The sequence below is a fragment of the Dreissena polymorpha genome, chromosome 3, assembly GCF_020536995.1.
Source record: "Dreissena polymorpha isolate Duluth1 chromosome 3, UMN_Dpol_1.0, whole genome shotgun sequence".
Lineage (NCBI taxonomy): Eukaryota > Metazoa > Mollusca > Bivalvia > Myida > Dreissenidae > Dreissena > Dreissena polymorpha.
The window spans coordinates 71,407,505-71,433,940 of NC_068357.1; the positions used below are offsets into that span (position 1 = coordinate 71,407,505).

At 35.0% G+C, this 26,436-nt stretch overlaps 2 protein-coding genes across 2 annotated transcripts in view; one reads left to right on the forward strand and one right to left on the reverse strand.

The window, feature by feature from the left end:
* LOC127874702 (dynein axonemal heavy chain 6-like) overlaps window positions 1–26,436 on the reverse strand; it is a 279,888-nt gene that overhangs the window by 63,743 nt on the left and 189,709 nt on the right. The window contains 3 exon segments of the mRNA XM_052419240.1: window positions 8,846–8,960; window positions 10,841–10,970; window positions 12,813–12,934. Of these exon segments, the coding sequence (XP_052275200.1) occupies window positions 8,846–8,960; window positions 10,841–10,970; window positions 12,813–12,934 (367 nt within the window).
* On the forward strand, window positions 15,959–23,971 carry LOC127874699 (adenosine receptor A3-like). The gene is made up of 3 exons (XM_052419236.1): window positions 15,959–16,133; window positions 20,699–21,675; window positions 22,145–23,971. Exons 2-3 carry the CDS (start codon window positions 20,787–20,789, stop codon window positions 22,426–22,428), a joined length of 1,173 nt encoding a protein of 390 aa, XP_052275196.1. The 5' UTR covers window positions 15,959–16,133; window positions 20,699–20,786; the 3' UTR covers window positions 22,429–23,971.

Consider the following 26,436-nt stretch of genomic DNA (forward strand, 5'->3'; position numbering starts at 1 on the left):
AATGTGCTTAATGTAAAATTCAGGTCGATACGGCCTGGGTATGATTAGCCCAATTCCCGCTTACACTACGCGCGAAGAAAGAGTTGTATAATTTATGCAAGAGGTTTGAGTTCTCCAATTATGTTTATTCACAAATGGAAACATTATATTAATATCGTGTTAAATGCAATAGTTTCGAATGGTGTTTTATAGAAAAGAATAAAAAAAACAATGATCGTATTGCACGTGTCGCGGAGGAGATTGTTTATGAATGATTAAAATAGTCCACTTTCTGCTGCGTCTGCGTGACGTAGTATTTTCGCTCATCTCATTCATAAATCTGAGGCTGGCGATAAACAAAGGGGAGTCCGGGTGAGAATTACGCACTAGTATAAGGTTACGCTTGTTTATATTCACAGGTCTCAATTAATAACACGTTGACCACGAGTTCAACAATTATTACCGGGATACGATAGACAACATAAAAATGATTCATTATCGCTGAAACTGTTAAAAAACATTTAAATATAACAAGAATATTCTCTAAAAAATGTAGTCTTGCTGTTTTGAAATAAGGTTTGGAATTTTGGTTTCTAAATAACTTAATTAAAAACAAAAGTTTAATTATAGTGTTTTTTACTTTTAGTCGCATATTTACCGCAGTATAATGTGTGTTATAATAGGCAAACCGTACATTAGTAAAATTCAATCTGCCTTCGCACATAGAAGGAATGGGTCAATTAGGTGCTGCGTTTCCTTTGCTTACTTCAGTTAGAGGTCAATTCTTTACGTAAAAGCAATCACAAGGCCCCGGCTTCAGAGGAATTGCGGAGCGTTCTTACATAATTAAAGTCGTAGTCGCATGGTATTTGCGTTTAGCGTCCTATTTGGTCACGTGGTTCTTTTTCGCGGGTGTTTTGGCATTCATGATATGAGGCTATTAATAGATGCGCCTGTCGATAAACAAAGGAAAGTTTACGGGCGATAACAACGCAATAGGTTACGCTCTCACATAAAACTCAATGACCTAGTACAGGTCGTAAATTGAGAGATTTGGGAAAAAGTTGACGCTTATTTATATTCTCAATTTATAAAACGTTGAACATAAGTTCAACAATAACTTCAGCGATATGATAGACTTAAAAAAAATCATAATCGCTTAACCCGAATATAACAAATAATTTATAATAATAATACGAATGACCTGTTTCATAACCTCGTTGAAGCTACTACATCGGGTATTTCTGGAAAGCGTTCTTGGTTCTCAACACATAGCGGCGATCTTTTGTATTTACGGGTGCTAGCAACGCAATAGTAGAAGCTTAGTAGAAGGGTTAGCTTGTTTATATTCACAGTTCTCAATACATTGACAGTTGGATATGAGTTCATCAATTACTCAGGCATACTATAGGCTACCTCGAAAATGCTTTATAATCGCTAAAACCGAAAACAACTAAATATATTATATTAAATATATTTATAACAATACATGTCTTTTAAAAATGTAGTCGGCGTATACGCCGACTTTGAAATAAAGTTAGCTATTTACTTTTCTAAATAATTGAATACAATTAAACAAAAGTTAAACTATTGTGTTGTGTTTTTCACTTGTAAGCTGCATATTCACCGCATGAAATGTGTGTTAGCATTGTCAAACCACACATTAGTGTGAGTAAATAAAAAATTTACTACGGGAGAGCACTTCATATGTGTCCTCATATGCCTTGTTATGAGTATCTTTCTTCATTATCGAAATATATCGTATGTTTATATTTGATTTAAACGCAGTTTTCTTTCGTCACATTTAAATCACACGTCAATAGCGCCGTCATGCGAAAATGGGTCTTATGCGTTTCGGCAAGCGTTTGTTAAACCCAACATGTGCTCTTGCGCAGTCAGGCCATAGGCGACGCTGTTCGCTTTAAAATCACTCAATATGTTATGTTCTCCTTACCAGAAGGAGGGATAGCTGAGTGGGCTATTTATATGATGGGCGCATATGGAATAAGACCCATTTTCGCATGACGAGGGTCATTACAAATCTCATTGCGAATTGAAAATCCCACATTTAAAAACAATGCTTTTTGATACAAAATTGAATTCAAAATAGCAAACTTGTTAATAATGGCAGCCTATCGACGCATTAAGGAATGATTTCCAGACGTGCTGACCAAGTACGGCAAACATTGTGGTATGATAATTAAACGATTTTCTCTTATCGTGACACTATACTATTTCGCTAATGATTGTTTTCTCATCTTGGAGGCGAAATTGAAATTCTGCGAGATGGATTGTAACGCGTAATTGTAACAGGGCCACAATTTGTGTCGTTTGAGCATACAGAGAGTAGTCCGGAATTCCTTACACTGAACAGTGCTACATCCTTTGAATTGAGCACATACGCAGTGATGTAGCAAAAATTCAGAGGTTGTAACTCGAATCAGCTTATTAAATATTCGAAAATATTCATGCGTGTCTGTTGGCGTTATGTTAAAGTCACTAAGATGAAAACTGAAACAGCTTCGCCTAAAAGCGCATTAGTGCTCTATACCTATGTTTATGTTAGCGTTGTTGACACCGTGTGAACTGCTCGGGTAACAAGTAAAGCATAAACAGCAATGTTTATATACTTTTATTCCTCCATATACAAGATACGAAGATTATTGTATATTTTGAATTTGTATATGGTGTCAAAAATCAAAAGTTTTGTACACGGAACTTTCATTATGAATTTATATTCTTGGTGAGATAGTCATTTGATATTAGAAAAAATATTCCTTTAATATGATGGTGACTGCAAATTTTCTTTATATTAAGTTCTCATTACCATTTTCATCATACTTTCTTTGCTTTCAGAACTTCCAAAAAAGCATGCTGTTTTTATTTTGTCTTAGTTATTTCTATGAAATAATAAGGATGATAAAAAGTGCACACAAAACTCGACCCGTGCGCTATGACACACACTTTTTAAAGTTGAATGGCGTGTGTTCATTTCAAACTTGCGATTGATTTTGAAAAATGAATTGCGTGTTAAATTATGCAATAGCGAACATCTTCAGTGCCTTCAGCGCTTTGATTTTCACAATATAGACAATAAGATCTTTATCTACCTCTATATATACACATAGTTATCAGTAAGTGCAGAATACATGTACATGTATCTTGACTACCTTCTTCCACACTATGACAGAACATTCCAGCCCAATCTTGCGGTTACACTTCGCTCAAAATGTAATAGACTGAACTGGCAAAGAACTGGAGCAATCTACATCTAGGCTTCTTCACCAATCACGTGGCCTAATATCAACGTGCCACCAATCACGTGGCCTAATATCAACGTGCGATTAAACATTGACATTTTAGATACTTTATCATTTGCTATAAACCTTACGTACATGATCACAATGGGATGTTTTTATCCTTTAACTTGATGCACCTCAAGGAAGTTAAATTTTGAAAATGAGTGGCAAATTTTCTTAATATCTGATCTTACGAATATCTTCAAATACTCAAGAATGTTCTATGACGTCTGTCAACAACATGAAAAAATGTCACTTCTAACCACACATTGGCTATGAGACTTCAAACCGCACACTATGAGAAATTTATTGTAGACTGACCACACATTGGCTATGAGACTTCAAACCGCACACTATGAGACATTTGTTGCAGACTGACCCCACATTGGCTATGAGACTTCAAACCGCACACTATGAGACTTCAAACCGCACACTATGAGACATTTGTTGCAGACTGACCACACATTGGCTATGAGACTTCAAACCACACACTATGAGACATTTGTTGCAGACTGACCTCACATTGGCTATATGACTTCAAACCGCACACTATGAGACATTTGTTGCAGACTGACCACACATTGGCTATGAGACTTCAAACCGCACACTATGAGACATTTGTTGCAGACTGACCCCACATTGGCTATGAGACTTCAAACCACACACTATGAGACATTTGTTGCAGACTGACCCCACATTGGCTATGAGACTTCAAACCGCACACTATGAGACTTCAAACTGCACACTATGAGACATTTGTTGCAGACTGACCCCACATTGGCTATGAGACTTCAAACCGCACACTATGAGACTTCAAACCACACACTATGAGAGATTTGTTGCACACTGACCCCACATTGGCTATGAGACTTCAAACCACACACTTTGAGACTTCAAACCACACACTATGAGACTTCAAACCGCACACTATGAGAACTCAAACCGCACACTATGAGACTTCAAACCGCACACTATGAAACTTCAAACTGCACACTATGAGACTTCAAACCGCACACTATGAGACTTCAAACCACACACTATGAGACTTCAAACCACACACTATGAGACTTCAAACCACACACTATGAGACTTCAAACCGCACACTATGAGACTTCAAACCGCACACTATGAGACTTCAAACCGCACACTATGAGACTTCAAACCGCACACTATGAGACTTCAAACCGCACACTATGAAACTTCAAACCGCACACTATGAGACTTCAAACCACACACTATGAGACTTCAAACGGCACACTATGAGACATTTGTTGCAGACTGCTCAGGCATATCTGGCACAAAACTTTACAAACATGTATTAAGATTTCTCTTCCCGGAGGCTGGCTAAAATATATTTAACATAATTTATCTATAATTTCATCAGAGATAATGATTTTTTAAATCTTAATTTGAGTGGGTCAGTACAACACTTGCACTAGAAAGTGGCTTACTGTTGTCTAATAACAGGTTCAATCATATTTAAATTAATCTGAATTTTATCCAAGCATTTAACTGACACATCAAATGTTAAGCGATAAAACTATTATAAACAAAAGAGAACGTATTTTGTTTGCTACGTTGACCCAGTTAGTTGATACAATTGAGCAGTGTTCTGTGAAAAGGGGGTTTAATGCATGTGAATAAAGTGTCATCCCAGATTAGCCTGTTCAGTCCATACATGCCAATTCAAGGAGGGACACTTTCCGCCTAAACTTGATTTTTGCTAAGAAAAGCTAGACTTTCTTGAAATGAAAAATATAATAAAAGCGGAATGTGTCATCCCTGATTAGCCTGTGCAGACTGCACAGGCTAATCTGGGACGACACTTTATGCACATGCATTAAACCCCTTTTTCACAGAGCACAGCCCAATTGGTTAAATACATTCAAACCTTACATAAGCATAAAAAATATAGTCAGACTGTGAGACTTCTCTGCTATGCTTTAATACTGTTCAACAAGCAGGGCTGAAGTTAAATTTGCCAGCATGCATAAATATAGATAAATTTGGTCTAAAATGTTTAATTCAAGGATTCAAACACAATTTTAACTAGAAGTGGCGCAGCAGAGGCCGACGCGTATCCCCTTGTTATATCAAAAGGCAATTTTGGGTGGGCAAGGCCTATGTTGGGCCCCGGGGTGGGTAATGTGGACATGGATGGTCGAGATAGACCGTGTTGTCATAAGAGATGTTCAGTATTAATTTGAAGTCAATTGGTGAATAAATTAAGAAGTTATGTTAAAACAAAATTTTGGGTACGAAAATTTGGGGTACAAAAAAATTGTGCCAAAAAAAATGTGGGTAGGAAAAAAAATTTGGGTAAGAAACAAAATTGGGTACGAAACATTTTGGATACAAACAAAAATTGGGTACGAAAAAGAAATTGGGTACGAACAATTTAGGGTAGGAAAAAAAATTGGGGGTACAGGGAAGTAGTACCCGTGGACCTCTCTATAAATTTGAAAGAGGATGGGAACCAAGCTGCCTTCACCTTTATCAATGGCCCTGGGGTGGGTGATGTGGACATGTATGGTCTAGTTATGGAAGTTATGTTAAAACAAAATTTTGGATGGGTGTGGTTGTCCACTATCACCTCCTACACTGTTAGCACTAGAACCTAGAAACTTGCACACATGGTAGCTATGAGCATTTGTGCGACAGTGCACTATTTGGAATTTTGATCTGACCCATGGGTAAAAAGTTATTATCATGTGCGTCACATGTTTTTTACCCATTTTACACATTTATTTACCATAACTTTTAAGGTCAGATCAAAATTCCGTCGCCCTCACCGTCGCACATAGAGGCAAGGACAGACGTGGAGATCAATACAAAAGCGTTGGGATAAAAATATTTTCTTATCAGGATTTTAAAAATAGCAAGTTAATCATGTAATTAAATTTGTATTTCCTAACCAAGTCTTGTGTATGTATTTTAATATACAACTCTCTAGAGATGTTAAAGTTCAAATCAGATGCATTAACGAGATTACAAGTCTTTCTATAGAGGTTGAGGGTATTCAAACAATCTTATATTGATAAAATGCATAGGTCCATTAAGAGGGGGCAAAAATGGTGTAAGCCTACCCCCCCCCCACTCCTTAAATTTGCTAACATTTAACATTTTTCAATCACAATTCAGTGAAACAATTTATTTTATTTGTGAAGTAAAATTACTCTCAAATAATATATTTTTCTGATGTATGCAACTTTTGCCCAATGGTTCCTTTTCATTTTTGTCATAACTTTATAGCAGTTTAACATACACTCAAAAAGAAAAGAAACAAGATGTCCCCGTATATGACGTTTGACCTTGAAGGATGAAGCTTCAATATTGCAGAAGTGACATTACATGAGCAATTTTGACCCATATATTTGACCTTGAAGGATGACCTTAACCTTGACCTTTCACCACTCAAAATGTGCAGCTCCATGAGATACACATGCATGCCAAATATCAAGTTGCTATCTTGAATATTGAAATATTGCAAAAGTGTACATTAAATGAGCGATTTTGACCCATATATTTGACCTTTGACCTTGAAGGATGACCTTGACCTTGACCTTTCACCACTCAAAATGTGCAGTTCCATGAGATACATATGCATGCCAAATATCAAGTTGCTATCTTCAATATTGCAAAAGTTATTGCAAATGTTAAAGCTGGCGCAAACCAACAGACCAACCAACAGACCAACCAACAGACAGGGCAAAAACAATATGTCCCCCACTACTATAGTGGGGGAAATAAAAAATCCTCTGGATTTACACATTGACAAGTCTTTTCGCCCAAAAAAGTAGTCCCTTCCATTTGTTGACATACATTCTGCCCCTTCTAAATAACAAATCTGTACCCATGCCTAATATGTGTCAATCCATAAACTGGTACACTATCATTGAGATACATCAGGTTGAACATTATGTTGCTACTTCAACAATGAATTTGCTATATTTAGTATATATTATGAAAGCTGATAAAATAACCATTACTCAACATAATAGATATTAAATTGTATATATGTCATACACTTATTTCACAAATTCACCATGAATAGATACAATCTGAAGTCGATTATATAAAATAGCGTCTGAATTTCAGAGCAAACATGCTTTGAATCTATTTATAGTTGATCTTGACCAAAATGACCTTGAACTTGAAGACCACAGCCTGGACACGTGTTCACCAAACAAAGAAACCATGTTTATGTCATCCATTTTATATTTTAATTTAAAAGCTGAACTTTGGTTCCCCACTGTTAATGACATTCATAAGTAAATCTAGAAAAAACTTTTACATATTTGTGCAAGCTTACATGATAAGGAAATGGCTTAAGAAACTGGTTTGTCTGTGACCTAAAGCTATCACAACTGGGTCCAGAGAAATACTTTATAACATGAAAGCTTCAATAAATGTCCGAATTGCTGACAAATAAAAGCTTAGAGGTAAAAAACGACAGATATGAGTTCTTTGAATCAAATTTAAATATTACTTCAATTTAACCTTTGCAACATGGTGTTGCAATTTAGTGACTTTAATTGTGCAAATAGTATGTCTAGCTAGTCATAGTCACACGGAGACTGATTTTCATTTTGTGTTTTATTTTAGTCTGTTAAAAAAACTACTTTTTTTATTAACAAATAAGAGTTTTTTAATCATAGTATCAATACCATTAATTTATTCTTATAATACTTTTAAATGAGTAAATAAAGCATCCATAAATTAATACTCCATTCTTTCAAATAGCGCAAGTTATATGACTGCAGTATTGGTATTGTACCATTAAAATCCGAATAAAATTTAACGTTTTACACACATGTTGTTATTGCCAAAACATTTGTCTCTGCAAACAGGACCATTAATTCCAGCAGATTGATAGGACAAATGTATACAACAAAGAGATGATTTCATTCAAATGTAGTTAAACTTTAAAAACAATAACCATTAACTCTTTGGGAACATTGTTTTTGTTTGTGTCAGTACACTGAATGCAAATGCAAAGAAATGCATTTAAACTATTAGAGTGTGGGAATAAATAGTGGATTTACCTGAGGGAGGGTTTTTATTTTAGTGCATCAAATATACATTTGAATGAAGATGAACAAAGTTCACAATATTGGAGACATTACTCCCAAGTGTAAACTGCTAAAGAAGGCTTATATTTGTGAAAAAAAGCTCGGAGATGAAAATGTTGTGTAGCAGTCTATTTATCAACCGCTTTGTCTGCCTTAAAACTTGAAAGCTTCAGATATAAATAAAAAAATTGGTTTAGCCACTGGAAAGGTGATTTCCCAATGGCATACATCCTTTCATATGATAAACTTAACATCAAATATAGTCAACCAGTTTTCTCATTATAATTTGAGACTTTTTCTCAAACGTTTTCTATTATGGTTAGTTACGGTATTTTTAACAAATGCGCACATTTCAGTTATTCATCCAGGTCTACTGATGGGAAATGTATACAACATTTTATTGGTTGTTGATAAAGGTAAGTAAAGGTGAAAACCTGGCTAAGACAGCTAACCCCCAAAACATGCAATTGTAAACAAGAACAAAACTAATCTTACCCTCAGAGCTCTGCAGCAGGCCAAGGGACTTGTCCTCAAGGTCACGGAGGAACTGAAGGTCATTGGTGATGCTCTCCAGGAGCTCCGACCTCTGGGCCTCCAGTTGGGGACGCTCCTGCAGCAGCAAGCAATGGTTGTTTTAGCCAAATGAACCAAGATGTAGGAAAATGAGGCTTTATTCATGTGCCTAACGTGCCATCCCAGATTAGCCTGTGCAGTAAGCGCATGCTTATCAGGGATGACAGTTTCCGCCTAAAGTGGATTTTTGCTAAGAAGAGCTAGATTTCCATTAAATGAAAATAACCATTCAACAGGAAAGTGACTTTCTTATGTAGGAGCCTATGAATTAGGCCCTGTTTTCTCAGAACAAGGCGCAAAAAACAAGGAATAAGGGAAGCTTTACCAAACAGCTAGAAATGGGGGATGGTTTAACAATAAATAAAATTGCCCTTGTAGTAGGTCATCTGTTAATAATACATATGGTTATATAAATACTTAAACAATCTTTGAAGTTCAAGTTTAAGGTCAACAACTTCAACTTGCTTGTTGTCATGTGATAGTGCAATTAAACATAGAATTTAAGTACAGACATGAGCAAAAGCTAAATGCTACCTCTGTCTGTAAAGTACTTTTAGTCATACCCATTCATGGTTGTTTCTCCCATGGCTCTTTTGTGAGCATAATGTAAGGTCTGAGCATTTTCATGTCTTGGTAAATTGACAGAATAAAAAAAATTGGTTTCAAATTCGCAAATTTTTGTTGTAATTATGATATTTGTAAGAAAACAGTAATACTGAACATTTACCATGCTCTAAAATATCCATTATATGCATCTTTTGACGATTTAAAAACCTGAAAATCATCAAGCGTTGCAACGCAAAACGATTGAACAATTAAACAAGTTCTGTTGTTGTCGTTATGTTTTTGACACTACGAGGATTGCTTATTATAAAGTATAAAATATATCACTCATTGTATGAGCACGGATGGTCGAGCGGTCTAAGCGTTAGATTTTTACTTCTGGGGTCAGTCTTTCGGGCCCAGATAAAGCAGAAGGTTACTATTATTTTTTTCTTTAATTTTATTATTATTATTTTTTTAATGCAGCTTTTTAGATTCAATGTTTACATTTATCAATATAAAGCATTAAATGGCAAAATTCAATACATGCCAAAATCTGTGAAAAGGCCCCTTGAAATCATGTAAAGCCCAGCTTATTTCTGTCGAGGCCATATTTCAGAAATAATTTTTGTGCTGTATGATCATGCAATAAAAAATATATATGTTTCATAATCATGATTCAACTAAAAAAAGTACTTTAATGCCATTCATTTTACGCCTAAGTTTAAATTATAAATTATTTATATTTTGAAATCATGCAACACAGACCTAGGCAAATTATTTTTGATTGGCTCTAAACAGTCCTTGTCTAAATATGTTTTTTGCTTCATAGCCACAAGGTCATGTACAGACATATACATCCATAGTTTAAATTGGGCACCCATGGGATGCCATATGTTTTTGGTTGGTTATCAGACTTGAGTGCCAATTTATGGGAAAACACCTATCTGGAAAGTTTGGTGAAGGTTGGTGAAAGTGAATGAGTTAAGCGAGCTGAAAGGGAAAAGTTTGCAAATTTGGTATACACAAAGGGTAATGACTATGAAGTGCCTTGACCAATTTGGTCTGGTTATTGAACTTGGCCTCAATTTCATGTCAACACACATTTTGCAGAAAATTTGTGAAGATTTTATGAAAACTGAGTAGTAGATCAGAAACAATAAATTTAGCACTATTTGTATTAACAGAGGGCAATTACTCTGAACTATCTGGTGTGCATTGGCTGGTCATCACAACTTGGCCACTGTTTTTTGTCAACAAACATATCCAGAAAGTTTGGTAAAGATTTGATGATTATGTCATATATACATTTTTTTTTAATTGTTCGACAAGGACCGAAAGCCGACAGCCTAACCACTCATAACATAGACTGACCTGTTTGACAACTGCAGAGAGGAGCTGCTCCTGCAGGCCCTCGAAGGTCACCGTGAAGTTGATGATGTTGACCTGGATGTAGACTGCTGGCAGGAAGTGTGGGTTGGACATTGATGTCGTCATGTATAATCTGTGAAACACATAAAACGTTCCCTAGGACGAGATTTTAATGAAACAAAAATACCAAACAAGGGCTGTTTGTAAAACATGCATGCCCCCCATATGGGCTCTCCGTTGTAGTGAGAGCCATTGTGTGAATATGTTTTTTGTCACTGTGACCTTGACCTTTGACCTGGTGACCTGAAAATCAATAGGGGTCATCTGCCAGTCATGATCAATGTACCTATGAAGTTTCATGCTCCTAGCCATAAGCATTCTTGAGTTATCATCCGGACACCATTTTACTATTTCGGGTCACCAGTGACCTTGACCTTTGACCTTGTGACCTCAAAATCAATAGGGGTCATCTGCGAGTCATGATCAATCTACCTATCAAGTTTCATGATCTTTGGCATATGCGTTTTTGAGTTATCATCCGAAAACCATTTTACTATTTTGGGTCACTGTGACCTTGACCTTTGACCTAGTGACCTCAAAATCAATAGGGGTCATCTGCGAGTCATGATCAATCTACCAATGAAGTTTCATGATCCTAGGCGTATGCATTCTTGAGTTATCATCCGGAAACCATTTTACTATTTCGGGTCACCGTGACCTTGACCTTTGACCTAGTGACCTCAAAATCAATAGGGGTCATCTTCGAGTCATGATCAATCTACCCATGAAGTTTCATGATCCTAGGCGTATGTGTTCTTGAGTTATCATTCAAAAACCATTTTGCTATTTCGGGTCACCGTGACCTTGACCTTTGACCTAGTGACCTCAAAATAAATAGGGGTCATCTGCGAGTCATGATCAATGTACCTATGAAGTTTCATGATCCTAGGCCCAAGCGTTCTTGAGTTATCGTCTGACAAACACCTGGTGGACGGACAGACCGACCGACCGACAGACCGACCGACCGACCGACATGAGCAAAGCAATATACCCCCTCTTCTTCGAAGGGGGGCATAAAAACAAGAGATGTGCTTGTCAGAAACACAATGCCCCTTACTGCGCCACGTTTTCTATACCTTTGACCTTGATGGATGACCTTGACCTTTCACCACTCAAAATGTGCAGCTCCATGAGATACACATGCATGCCAAATATCAAGTTGCTATGTAAAGGGACATAGAAGTTATGAGCATTTTTTAAAACCTAAATGCGAAACCTAAATGCAAAGTGTGACGCAAGGACAGACGGACGGACGGTCCGATTACTATATGTTCTCCTTCTGAGGCATACAAAAGCTTAAAGTGCAGGTTCCTGATTAGCCTGTGCTTTTTGCACACAAACATTGACGTAGTCATAAGCAACCTGGAACAGTCTGGCAGTGAACATGAGGTAAGTGACACAATCGAAGACATAGAATATGCTTAAAAAAATGTAGGACAACTAATTTTAAACAACAAAAAATTATTGATTCCTTTCCTCCTTTAAAAATAAATAGATGTAAAAACAATGCCATTGTATTTCAGTACAAAAAATATACCTCAAAAACTATTTTATGTGATGCTTCTTAAAAAATATGACACATTAAAACTGCCAAGTTAAGCAAAACTATGTGTTATAACGTTTTAGAAAGTGCACAAGATAACCATATACACCTTTTTATTTCACTTAGTGTACTAAACAATTGCAAAAGTGCATTAGTTATGATCCAATTATTAAAATCATCTGCTTATTGACAGATTATTCAAATACCAATACAGTACTTCACCATGAATTTCACACAACCACATTATATTATAATGTGCCCCCAATTTTTAAATGATAATACATGTATTGAGGAAAAAAGTTTTCTAAGAAAGAAAATGGCACACCAGCTTTCAAATAAGTTGCTATTTTAACTATTGAGCAATCGGTATACCTGAAGTTCTGGTTGTACTCGATCTCTGTATCCCCCAGCTTGATGACCAGCAGCCCACCTCTACGGAATGTCTCGTGCATCAACACCGGCCGCAGAGCAGGGTCGAGAATCTCTGTCACGTCCTGAAAGAACATGAGAACAAGTCACCATTTTAGTCGCGCTTTGTGAAGTCTGCCCAGGATAAGTGGGGACAACAGTTTTTGCTTTTTTGCTATTTTTGTGTTAAGGAAGTCTCTTTAATTAACAAAAATCCAGTTAAGGCGTAAAGTGTCACCCCAGAAAGGCAGAAAATGTTATCTAGGGCCACACTTCACGTACATGTATTAGGCTTTGTTTTCTCAGAGCGACATTAATTCATCACAAGCTATGCCTAGTTTATAATGTAGTACTACTATTACAGAAATCATTATCTTAAACTTTTTTAAGATTACATATTTTGAGAATTTTCTCTGGCTATATTTTAGTAGACTCAATATCGATCTGATGAATTATTTTTGCAAAAAAAGGAAGAAAATATGAGCATTTCTTTTTTGAGCTGGTGCAGTTCATTGTATTATATATAGGTACAAACCTTGGTAGCATTTGTTTTATTTATAATTTTTCATTTTCATTTTTAACAAATTAAAGGAGTGAAAACACAAAGAGTTTTAAGAGTGTAACAATGTTGTGAACTGAAAACAACAAACATTTATATAAATGTTTTATGTTTTCAAATTTAAGATTTGTTAATGTCATTCAGCTGTCATTTAGCATTATAAAGTTTTGGGATCTAAACCCCTTATAATGGAATGTTCACAAAAGTTTTCTGAGTCTTAAGTATTTTATCAGTAAAGGTTGAGAGCGACTGACATAACGATATTTTATCTTGTCAATAGTTGACCTTTAATTTGTTAACACTACCGTAGACACAAAAGCAAATTATATAAGAATAAAACCTTAATTTATTTTGTAAGGTTTTTTGTCAAAAGTTCAGTAACTATAATGGACATTAGATGAAAACGTTTCTTTATGGAGAAAGATTTCATTCTAACTATGGGCAAAACCAATATTTGCTTTCAAAATTGTGCAGATGTCATCATACCCTTTGCTTTTATTCAGGTGAAACAGTTATAGCTGCATATATGTACAGTTTGATTGAGAAGCTACTTCTTATCTTTATGTGCAGAAGATGCGTTGTTATAAAGCCAAAATTTGTGAAATAAATGTCGCAATAACCTCAGTGTCATTCCAAAGGTGAAACTTTATCACCAAGTTTTTATAGGTACTGGAATAAAATTATCTTGTTGTCCACTTAAACAAATGTTTACTGAAGACCTATTGGTTACTAAACAGGGTGGATAATTTTATTAAAATGTCTAAATTTAGAAATCTTATCCATAAATTGATTTCACATACATTTTACAATAACCTGTTGCCCAGTAGATAACTAGTGCTTGTGACAGTATTGGAAATTAAAATATTGAAAAATGAGTGTGACCTTGACCTTAAAGGTAAAGACCCAGGCATAAGGTACAACATGTTCTAACTACAGGGTGAACATGTTAAGCAGGTTTTCTGTTATATTTTGTAAATTGTAGCTTCAATAAGGCATATACAATCTGTATCTTATTTTGAGCATTTACCTTCAAGTACAACCTTTACTTTTGAACTATGGACACAGTCCTTGCATGCCCAAACGTAAAGATTTGTTTTAAGTTACAATCAAACCATCTGATTAATGATCAAGTGTCAGTCTTCATTGATGCCCATATTTGACCTCAACCTTTGAGTCAAGGACACTGGTCTGAACCCTTTACCACTTAGATACGTATTTTGACGCATTTTTAGTCACTTGAAAGTTAAATTTAACAAGCAAATTCGTTGAATTGATATCCCCCGCAAAATTGCTTCTGGACACAAAAATATTATATTTGACAAAAAAACAACAACATTTTTTCAAGATACAAAGGGCCATAACTCCGTTATTAACAGATGGTGTACAATGCCATTTGACGTGCATCATCCTCTTATTCATATATATACTCATACCAAGTTTCAATTAAATCCGCCAAAGCATTTCCAAGATATGGCTCCGGACACAAAAAAAGCATTTTTTCAAGATACAAAGGGCCATAACTCTGTTATTAACAAATGGTGTACAATGCCATTTGGTGTGCATCATCCTCTTATAAATATATATACTCATACCAAGTTGCAATGAAATCCGCAAAAGCACTTCAAAGATATGGCTCCGGACACAAAAGTGCCGGACGGACAACACCAAATCAATATCCCTCCGCCTATGGCGGGGGAAAACTAGAGCTGTGTCACAGACGTGACGAATACCCCCTCATGAAGAGCGGATGAAAAGTACTTGAAAAAGGAAACACCATGCTAAATGTGTTAAACAGACTAAGTGCCCATCTGACCTAGTTTTTGGCCCGGCATGGCCAATGTTCGAACATGGCCTAGAGATCATCTAGATAAAACTTCTGACCAAGTTTGGTGAAGAGCAAAAGTAAACTACTTCAATAAGAGAGCATACACCATGCTCAATGTTTAAAACGCACTAAGTGACCCCGTGACCTAGTTTTTGACCCAGCAAGGCCCATGATCGATTTTGCATAAAACTTCTGACCAAGTTTGGTGAAAATTGGATGAAAACTACTTGAATTAAAAAGCAGACAACATGCTAAATGACCCATATTCAAACTTGACCTAGACACCATCTAAATACAACTTCTGACCAAGTTTGGTGAAGATCAGATGAAAACAACTTGAATAAGAGAGCGGACACTTAATACGGACTAACCGACCAACAGACAGACAGAACGACAGACAATTTCACTCCTTTATATATATCCTCCTAAACTTTGTTTGTGGGGGTATAATTAAATACCTTTCTTTCTAGATTCAAGTTTTAATGGTTTGTGTTCCAAACCTTTGATACTGATGTGCAGCAAACAGCATAAAACCTGAACAGACTGCGAGTTACTCGAAGGCTGTTCAGGTTTTATGAAGTTTGCACATAGCCATTTTCACTTTGCTTCTGAGTGGGAAGGGGTTAATCATCCAAAAGATGATCACAGATTATTAGGCACACCAAAACTTGTGTTATCTGTTGTACCGTACAGCCATATATAGGTTAATAAAATATGGGCTGATGATAGGAATGGCAGATATGCATATATAGACTTTTGATACATCATAATATCACAAATTATCATGTTTCAGTTCAGTTAAGGATTCTTCCCCATAGGATAACACATGTCTTAGAAAGCTATAATTTGTATTGGTTTATTTTATCCCCAAACAGAAGTTGACGACCATGCATGTTTAAATGTAAGTACAATGTATTATTAATCATTTTATTAACTTGAGGTAACTTCAGGTCATTTTTCTTATCTGAACAAAAAGAAAAAACCTCTGGAGATAATATATCGTTTAAACATTATGAATAAGGGTAAATAATTATATTTACATTTCATACCAAATTGAATAAATGACTAAATAAAAATAAATGAAACATTTTCTAAAATTTACTAATGTTGCTATTAAAAATAATAATGATTTAAAAATATTTAGTTCTCCATTTATTTATTATAACATTAGTTACAAATTATAATTATTCCAGTGTGTTTGTGTATCTTAAATTTCAGAATTGCTCTGTGAAAAGATTGTTTAATGCATGTGCGTAAAGTGTCGTCCCAGATTAGCCTGTGCAGTCCACACAGGCTAATCTAGGACGAATCTTTACACCTAAACTTTCTTTGTCATACGAATATCATAAAAGCAGAAAGTGTCGTCCATGATTAGCCTGTGTGGACTGTGGGACAACAATTTACGCACATGCATTAAACCCCCTTTTCACAGAGCACGGCCCATTTACATATTGCTCGTAAGACTTCTACTATTATGTCATGGTAATTTCATAGATTTATTAACCAGTGAGTTATTGACTACAGTTACTATAGTACAGGCTGGTACATAAGCTTTCAAAATGAGCACAACGACACATTATCACACACTCATATCAGACCTATACTTAATTAGATCGCTTCAACATTATTTCAGGATTCTTTCTTATGTAATAGAGCAGTAAAACATATCTTTCAATCCAACAATGTTTGATCTGCTATAATGAAATTATTACGCTGTTCTTTTTTTTGTCTCATTGTAATTACCCAAATGACTGGGTCTGGTTTGGACTGACTCAGGACCACATTATTGTGACACTGTTTGCGGATCTTTTGTTTACAACAACTCTTCATTAAGAGTTAAAAGATTGCCTAACAAAATTGTAACTAATGACCCTTTATGATAGTCTAGTCATGACAAAGATGGTTCAAAGTTTGAATCGATTGACATACATAAAGATGATTGCAATACATGTAAATATCCACATTTTTTCCTGATGAACCAATTAAGGTCCACAATATACTGAATTTCCTTCTCAATAAAATTAAATAGCAAGTAATAGTGAAGCACAGCTCCTATTTACTACGCTCAAGTCTATTTAGAATCATTTAATATGTATTTTGATTCAGTTAAATGTAAGCAGAGTTCATTAATTCTTTAGAATGTAATAATTTACAACAGAACCTCTTAGTACAGTTCTGTTTAAATTTTTACTTAAATTATGTTTTAAAAGATATAATCCCAGAAAAGCAATATGAAATTATAACTTTATTTGTACCACATTTGTATTAACCCATTTATGCCTAGCGTTAAGAAAAAAAGGCCTAATGATGCATGATGCGGTGTCTCATCTGGGTCTGTGCTGTTTGCTTAAAGGAATTTCTGTAAGAAATATTCTAAATATAGAAATAAATATACTAGACATCCCTAATTTTGGAAATAAATTGATCCAATTTAGAAGAATGGGAGATTTAGCCATGCCAGTATTCACAGGTTTAGTAATACCATTTCAGTCAATTTATTGTGTACAACTTTAATTGGATTAACTTGCTGCCAGTATGGAAACTAATGTTTTCATCATTGGCGTAGCCCTGGAGGGCGGCGACTAGTATGCAATGCATTTTTTTTCCGCTTATGGGAGGAGAAGTTATTTTACGGATCAATGTATATATTTTTGTTTTAAGAATATCTTGCATAGTGGTGATTTTTTGAGTAAATTAGTGTAAATAAGTACTGCATTTGTGCCTATTACATTTATTACATTTATTGCCAATAATGCAAAGCATATTGTTTTAATTAATAATTGATCCACAACTGATCACAGGGGAAAGATCACAGGGACTGGGCAAAAACGCGAAACTGTCTGGTTTTGTATAAAAACAAATGATGTTTTGTATAAAAACAAAACATAATCAAAATATATTTATTTTGTGGTTTATCTAATTTGCTTATTTAGTGGAGAATCAATGTAGTACTATATTTGACGACCTATCGCGCAAGCAAGTTTATTGGAAGGCGTAGTTGTACGAAAACGTACAATGTATTAGTTTATTAATAGACATATAATAACGATCGCTATACACAACTTCACCAAATAGCAGTACATAAGTTAATGTCAGCTGGAGTAGCTCAGTTGGGAGAGCATTAGACTGAAGTTGCTTACGCAACATTCATCTAAAGGCCCCCCGTTCAATCCCAGGTTCCTGCACAAACGGAACAGTTTGGCGGCTGACAATTTTTTTCAGTCAGGTTAATAAATATAATGAAGCTTTATTTTATGTAGATATTTTAAAATCCATTTTACTACAATTGGACATTTTTATTAAAATAAATGGATGCAACGCGGTGACAACGATAATTAAAATTTCTTACATAACTTTAATATCTTATACATGCGTTTTTTTATTAACAAATAAATGCAAACAACACATCTATTATCCATGTGTTTTTATGGTTGTCTATGACATAGGCCTATCCCTACCACATATAGAGCGCGATGCGCGACAAATATTATTGATTGTAACAATGAGTTGCAATAAAGGAAGCAGCCGCTTATCAAGGAGGAGCTGTGTCCCAGCAACCCGTTTCCCTAGAGTCAAGCACTCCTCGGAGTTTTTTTTTAAGAACCACATATAGAGCGCGAAGCGCGACACGTATTACTATCCAGGTGGTATGGGCCCTTTAGCATTATCCGACCATTACGTCCATAGTTATCTTCCTTAGAATTTGAGAAATTTTGAAATCCTTGTTCGAAGTCCAAAATTTTCATCCGATTGTTCCCAAACTTTCACAGGTTTTTTTATCAATGAGGATCCATCCCAAATGCTATGAGCAATATCGGACCATAAGTCCAGAATAATGTCTCTTTGAATTTAAAAATAAAAGTGAAAAACTGCTTGGTTCGGTGATTATGTCAACATTTTTCATCAGATTCTTTCCAAACTTACAGTGTCTTCATATAAATGAGCATTTTTACCTCATTTAAAATGAGAAACATTGGGACAATAAGTCCAGAATTTTTTCTAGTAAATTTGACAAAATAAACAATTTCCACTTGTTTAAAAGATTTCACAACTTTCGTCTGAATCTTTCCAAACTTGTTAAGTGTTTTTATATCAGTATTACTCGAACCCTATTGAAAATGATGAATATCGGAGAAATAAATCTATTATGATCTTTTACTGAATTTCAAAGTAATGTGAAATGCAGCTTCTTTATACAATTTACAGTTTTCATTCAATTTTTTTTCCCAAACTTTTACAGTGTTTTCATATCAATGAGTACTCAACCCCAATCGTAAATGAGCAACGTAAGAATAAGTTCAGAATCATCTCCCCTTGAAGTTGAGAAAAATATGAAATTACGCTTACAAGATAAAGCAGATTTTTTAAAACCTACACAGTTCGGTTCCATTAATGAAAACTGAACACGGATACCAGTAAAAAAGGAAACTAATGTAAATAAAATGAACTATGAAATATTTGGGAGTTACAACACAAAATCATAGATTATGGTTATTTGGGGGTTATAACACAACATTATAAATAATGGTTATTTGGGGGTTATAACACAAAATCATAGATAATAGTATCTTTTTCTATTTTGTTTAAAATAATCGGCCAATATATTAATATTTACAGTAGAAAAAAAATCGTTCCATGTAAGTTCATTGAGTGCCTTTTACACTGAAATTCCCGACGCCCTTTGATGCTTTGCATCAATACTTATCTTGTAACGCTACTTAAATATGTTAAGATATTAATGTCAGAGTCATGTAAATGGTTTTGATCAATATTTCAGGTCGATTTTTTTTTAACAATTTGATACATTGTAATATATTTGAAAAATTTCCTTCTAAATATAAAGACGAATATGTTACAAACAGAGTTTGTTCAAATTCCTTCATTGAACATTGTTTTAAAGAGAGGAATATTTAACCTACAGTAGAAAAATAAAGAAAAAAGTTGCTGAGGTACCTACCCTTTTTTTGAAGGTACTTGTAGAAACAAACAACTTACTTTTTGGCCTAATTTAACCAAGCAGGATGATTATAAAGATTCATCTGATTAACTTTGTATTAGAAAAAATCATCTTAAAGTTGTTTGATTTTCAAAGGGTCAACAACCTTGGAATCTAGATTTGTTTCCCAAAAATTTTAATTTAACAAATTGAAAACAATAAAACAAGACATCAGGTCTTTGAAATGCAATGTCTTATCAGCACTTCGAAATATTAGAAAACGAAATTGAAAAACAATTGAAACATAATAATTTATTGCTTTAAATAGGTTTAAGATCTCATTAAACTCCCACACATTCAATCCGTGAGGACAGCAGCAGAAGACCGGAAATCATTCAAACATTAACTTGAAATGTTTCATTTAGAAATCAAGTGTTAAATAATCTAACGTGTATTAAAGCCACAGAAAAACTTTTTGTAATAGTTTGTGAATTACGTCTCAAAGTTCATTTTGGAATTATATATTTCAGGTTGTGGAGGATAGAACAACGAAAGTTTATCAGTATCTAACAGATACTCAAAAGAAAACTTAACGAGGCTCATCAAAGCAACAAAATCATGTTTTCAATGCCAAGCAGTTTAAGAAATTTGATATTGGAATTCACATCAATGTCGGAACAAACCAACGATACGTCAATGCCACCGACCAATGAGCCAACAACTCTACCAAAAAATATGGAATCTCTAATTAAGGAGGACACTTTGTTCACCACTTTACATGGGTACGAAGTGACGATAGGAATATTGGTCATTGCAATAGTTATGGCAATAATCGGAACTGTGATTATTTTGTTAAATGCAGTATTACTGCGGACGTTAGTGAAATGTAGAAGTCGTCTGGAGGTCACAGACCTTCTGATAAAGGGTCTAGCGGTCACAGACTTGATGATTGGTGTGTTACTAATGTACAACACTGTGTACAACATTGTTAACTTTCAAAATCGCTACGAGTGTTTACTTCGAATTGGAATGATACACGCCATGCTTCTCAACTCTACCGGACACATATCATTGCTAACAGTCAACAGATATGTGAAAGTTCTCAAGCCACTTCACTACAAGCAGATTTTCAAAAAATGGCGAGTGGTTTTACTCTCAGGATTTGTGTGGTTCTTTTCAATTCTCTTTGGGTTCCTTCCACTTTTTGGCTGGAACCTGAACTACGTTCCCAAATCAGCCTCGGATGACACTGTCTGTCGCTATTTTGCTGTGGTTCCACCAGGTTACATGATCATGAATGTCTCCCTATTTTGGATACCTCTGATCCTCATGGCAATCATGTACTCCCATCTGTGTAAGATAACGCTGCGACACCAGAAGGAGATATCCTCGCAGCATCGCTCCCTGCAAACAATACCTTGCATGCCTCTGGAGAGCAGCTCCTGGCGGTTCACTAAGACCGTTCTCACAGTTATAGGGGCCTACTTCTTCTGCTGGCTGCCAGCAGGTGAGTTCAGAACTCAAACAACTGACATTTCCCTATTGTTATATATTTCTTATTATGCATTCTTATAGATATTTCTTATTATGCATTCTTATAGATGAAGAATTATAGACTTGAGCATCTTAAATTGTCAATCAAATTTATTATTTTAAAAGTTAATTAAGCCACAACACAACTATCTATGGGCCGTGTTCTGTGAAAAGGGTGTTTAATGCATGTGCGTAAAGAGTTGTCCCAGATTAGACTGTGCAGTCTGCACAGGCTAATCAGGGAGGACACTTTACGCCTAAACTTAAGTTTTGCTAAGAAGAGACTTTAAACTAAAACAAAACATAAAAAAGAAAATGTCGTCCCTGATTAGCCTGTGTGGACTGCACAGGCTTATCTGGGACGACACTTTACGCACATGAATTAAATCCCCTTTTCACAGAGCACGGCTCAATGATTTATAATGATTATTTTATCATTCCAGGCACATTCTTCATCATCCAAGTATCTGGCACAGTCAACTCTCTCTCCTATGATTCCCAAGGAAACATTCTAGTATTCACCACAGCTTTCGGTTTTCTGAACAGCATTTTGAACCCTCTCATATATGCCACAAAAATTCCGTGCGTGAAAGCGCAATTTAAGCAGACGTTTTGTTGCAAGAAACCTGACCGTCGGGCTTCATGGCATAGTTTCATCTATGATATTGAAAGTAACATTAGTATTGCAAACAGACGCCGAGTTTCCAACGATTGTGAACGTTTGTGACAAAACATTAAAAAATATGTATAAACTTCAGTCCAATTATGAGCAACTCTCAAATGACAGTGATATTTTCTGGATCAAAATACAAAGTCTAGCTTAAGGAAACCTGTGATATTCTTCTGGAATGAAATACAATGACAATCATTTAAGATGATGATATTTTATGGTAGGAAATACAATGACAATCATTTAAGACTGTGATATTTTCTGGAATTAAATATAATGACTACAATCATTTAAGACTGTGATATTTTTCTCGAATGAAATAAAATAATACTCATTTAAGACTGTGATATTTTATGGAATGAAATAACATCACAATCATTGAAGACTGTGATATTTTCTTAAATGAAATACAATCCCTACAATCATTTAAGAATATGATATTTTTCTGGAATGAAATACAATAATATTCAATTAAGACTGTGATATTTTTATGAATGAAAGAAAATGACCATCATTTAAGACTGTGATATTTTCTTAGGTTGAAATACAATGAGTAAAATACCATGATTAGCATAAGGAAGCATGTAATATTTTTTTGATTGAAAAACAGGGCAAGCATAAGAACAGGTGATATTTCCTGTGAATATTTGAATGGGCATGAAAGTACAGATCTTAACTTATCAATATGCATCTTTTGGTATGATTAACTTATGCAACCTAACAAAGTTTATGCAACCTTACTAAACTGGAATCATTTAAGTATGTAATAAATTAAAAACATAACTATAAACAGGATTATATTGTTCTGATATCAAGATTATTTAGATTTGCAGAAAAATATCAACTTGAAGTTCCAGCTTAATCTCAAAGAACAAATATCTATTTATTTTTAAAATAAATTTGTAAGTTATTTGTTTTGGCTTTCTTTAAAATTCCATCAAATGTAATAATAAAATGATTTAAATAGGAAAATGCTTATGTACATTTTAAAGGGTACATGTTATGTGTTTATGTTCATCTATACAATAATAGGTATTTTGATATGGACTCTGTATATAGGTCCTTACAAAGTGTTGAATGGCAGCTGTTATACTGACATTGGTATTGCATTTTAGCAATATAATTCAACGTGAATTGCAGTAAGATACCTAATTGTTTCTTTATGAGCAATCAATGTTTAGTTTTTAAATGTGTTTTTTTCCGCACATTTTCATATAATCATCATCAGCAGCAGAAGTAGCAGCAGTAGCATCATCATCATCATCATCATCATCAACAACAACACCAACAACCCAAACAGAACACACACAAAATTCACTAAGAAAGTGGAAATGCCAGAAGTACTCCCATAAGAGAGTGGTGTTTGATTTTACAAACTCTGTAATGCATACTCAATATGGACTATGAGATTAAACTATGATTTAAATATTTTGTGCCCTAGTTTTTGTTGGAGAGAAATTTTATCAAATGCATGATTTTTTTAAGTTTCTCGGTTGTCATAAAAGTGCTTCAATTTTGATGTTTGTGATATCATTTAAAATTAACTGTTCAATAATCAAAACAGTGGAACAAACCCAGGTATTAAAGTGATTTTATACAATTTGTTGTTGTTTTTTTCATAGAAAAACTTAAACAAGTGAACAAAATCTTTTCAGTGGTATTGTACTTTGTGCACTCATGAATGTATTATATAATTCAAAATTCAAATACTATATAAGATGTCTAACTTAATGTCATTAAAAAATCTTTACTCCTTTTTGTTCTTGCAAAAAAGATCAGCTCTTCATGGACATCACACAACATGGCAAACACACAATAATATATTAACGATTAGATGGACATTTGTCTTTACAGAGAGTTATGTTTTGTTGTTGTTGTTTTTTTCTATTTTATTTAGAACAGACTTTCATAAATATCGTCTCTTAACAAAAGTCATGTAATGGGCCACAAGAGGTTGCTAAGTGCTGAAAATGACTGCTATATGGTATCTGAATGTTCCAATAAGTAAATGTTAATTCAAAACAATTTAGTCTACTAATTTTCTCTAAGGGCATTTGTCAGGTTTCTAAGATCCATATCAATATGAGCCACGCTGGGAAAACCAGGCTTAATATATTTACAAAAAGTGTCGTCGTCCTAGATTAGACTGTGCAGTCTGCACAGGCTTATCATGACAAACACCCTTTAAACTTGATTTTCATTAAGGAGATACTTCCTTCAACCACAAAATCCCACATAGTGTTGTCCCTGGTCAGCCTGTACTGACTTCATAGGCTAATAGTGTCGTCCCTGGTCAGCCTGTACTGACTTCACAGGCTAATAGTGTCGTCCCTGGTCAGCCTGTACTGACTTCACAGGCTAATAGTGTCGTCCCTGGTCAGCCTGTACTGACTTCACAGGCTAATCAGGAATGTCACTTTACACACAAGCGTTAAGCCCAGTTTTCCTGGACTGTGGCTCATATCTTAAAGGACATTGATAACTGAAGTGACTGATAACCTTGTCATCACAGCAACAAGCCGTATCAGGACGACAGAAGATTGGAGCTCCTTGTCCTATTTTTTTCAATGGTAATTTCTTAATGTCTTTCATACTATTTAGCAAACTCTTAATCTGCAAAGCATACTTATTTTACTCGACAGTTTGACAAATCCTATTTTGTATGTTTTGGATCACTATATAACGTCACAATTGCATAAGAGTGTTTATATCCAGAATGTTCTGGATGCAGGCAATAGCCAGTTATGTAAATCTCCATTACAAAATAACACACTCTGGATTTAGAAAACATTCCCATGAGCTCTTAATACGTCATGGGTTAAAGTTAGTCTGTTTTTTTAATTATAGAGTTTCATAAGTCTCAGCATGTTATAAAACATATTGACTGTCAACAACATGAATTACCGTAACAGTTATTGAACTAACCGAAACAATGGCAATAAATGAGTAATTGCAATGATAATAGAGTATTGCAGATAGGCCTGGATTTCAAATTTTCACTTATACGGTCACTCATATCAGAGAAAATGTGAACAATGGCCATCAGTGGCTCACTGTTCATTACTGCCTGTTTTATCACAGCAGTCATAACCAGAAGATAGCAGGGGTCAATACCCCAAGATTAGCAAGTTAGCCACATGTAAACAATGCCTCACAAAATACGTACAAGTCATTAACTCATAAACACTGTTTAAAAATAATTTCCTAATTTATTTTCTATCTTTATTAATCTCCCTAAATTAAAAGGAAAGTGTAACAATTCCAGTTCACATATTTCAAGCTACAATTCTGAAAAAGGGAACTTGTAAGATAAGTGTAGAAAACAAATTATAGTGAAAGGCTTAAAATAAAATTACTAAAGAGCTTGACTTTATGCATACATGCCATACGTCCCGGATAATCCGGGATTGGCCCGAAAATTAGAACGTGTCCCGCAGTCCTGGAAATCTGTCAAATGTCCCGGATTTTACAAAATCCACATGTACATGTACCTTAGCTTAGGCTTAACTGCACCTCTAATCTGTCATCCCACTAATCTGCAGCGTCTCCATGGCAATGCCTACTCCAACAGGGGTCCTGTTATCATATAAATTGTCTCACGTTCGCAGTCAAACCCAAAAGGCGGCATTGTTAAATGTGGTTGTTAATTGGATTTAATATACTGCGTTATAATTTCCCTCTGCGTAAGGGCAAAGGAGTTGTTCACACATCTGCTGCAGGTTATGTTTGCACGTTTAACCGACAAAGAAGTTGAGTAAAACAAGGGCTGTTTGTAAAACATGCATGCCCCCCCATATGGGCTGTCAGTTGTAGTGGCAGCCATTGTGTGAATACATTTTGTGTCACTGTGACCTTGACCTTTGACCTAGTGACCTGAAAATCAATAGATGTCATCTGCCAGTCATGATCAATGTACCTATGAAGTTTCATGATCCTAGGCCTAATTATTCTTGAGTTATCATCAGGAAACCATTTTACTGTTTCGAGTCACTGTGAACTTGACCTTTGACCTAGTGACCTGAAAATTAATAGGGGTCATCTGCCAGCCATGATCAATGTACCTAT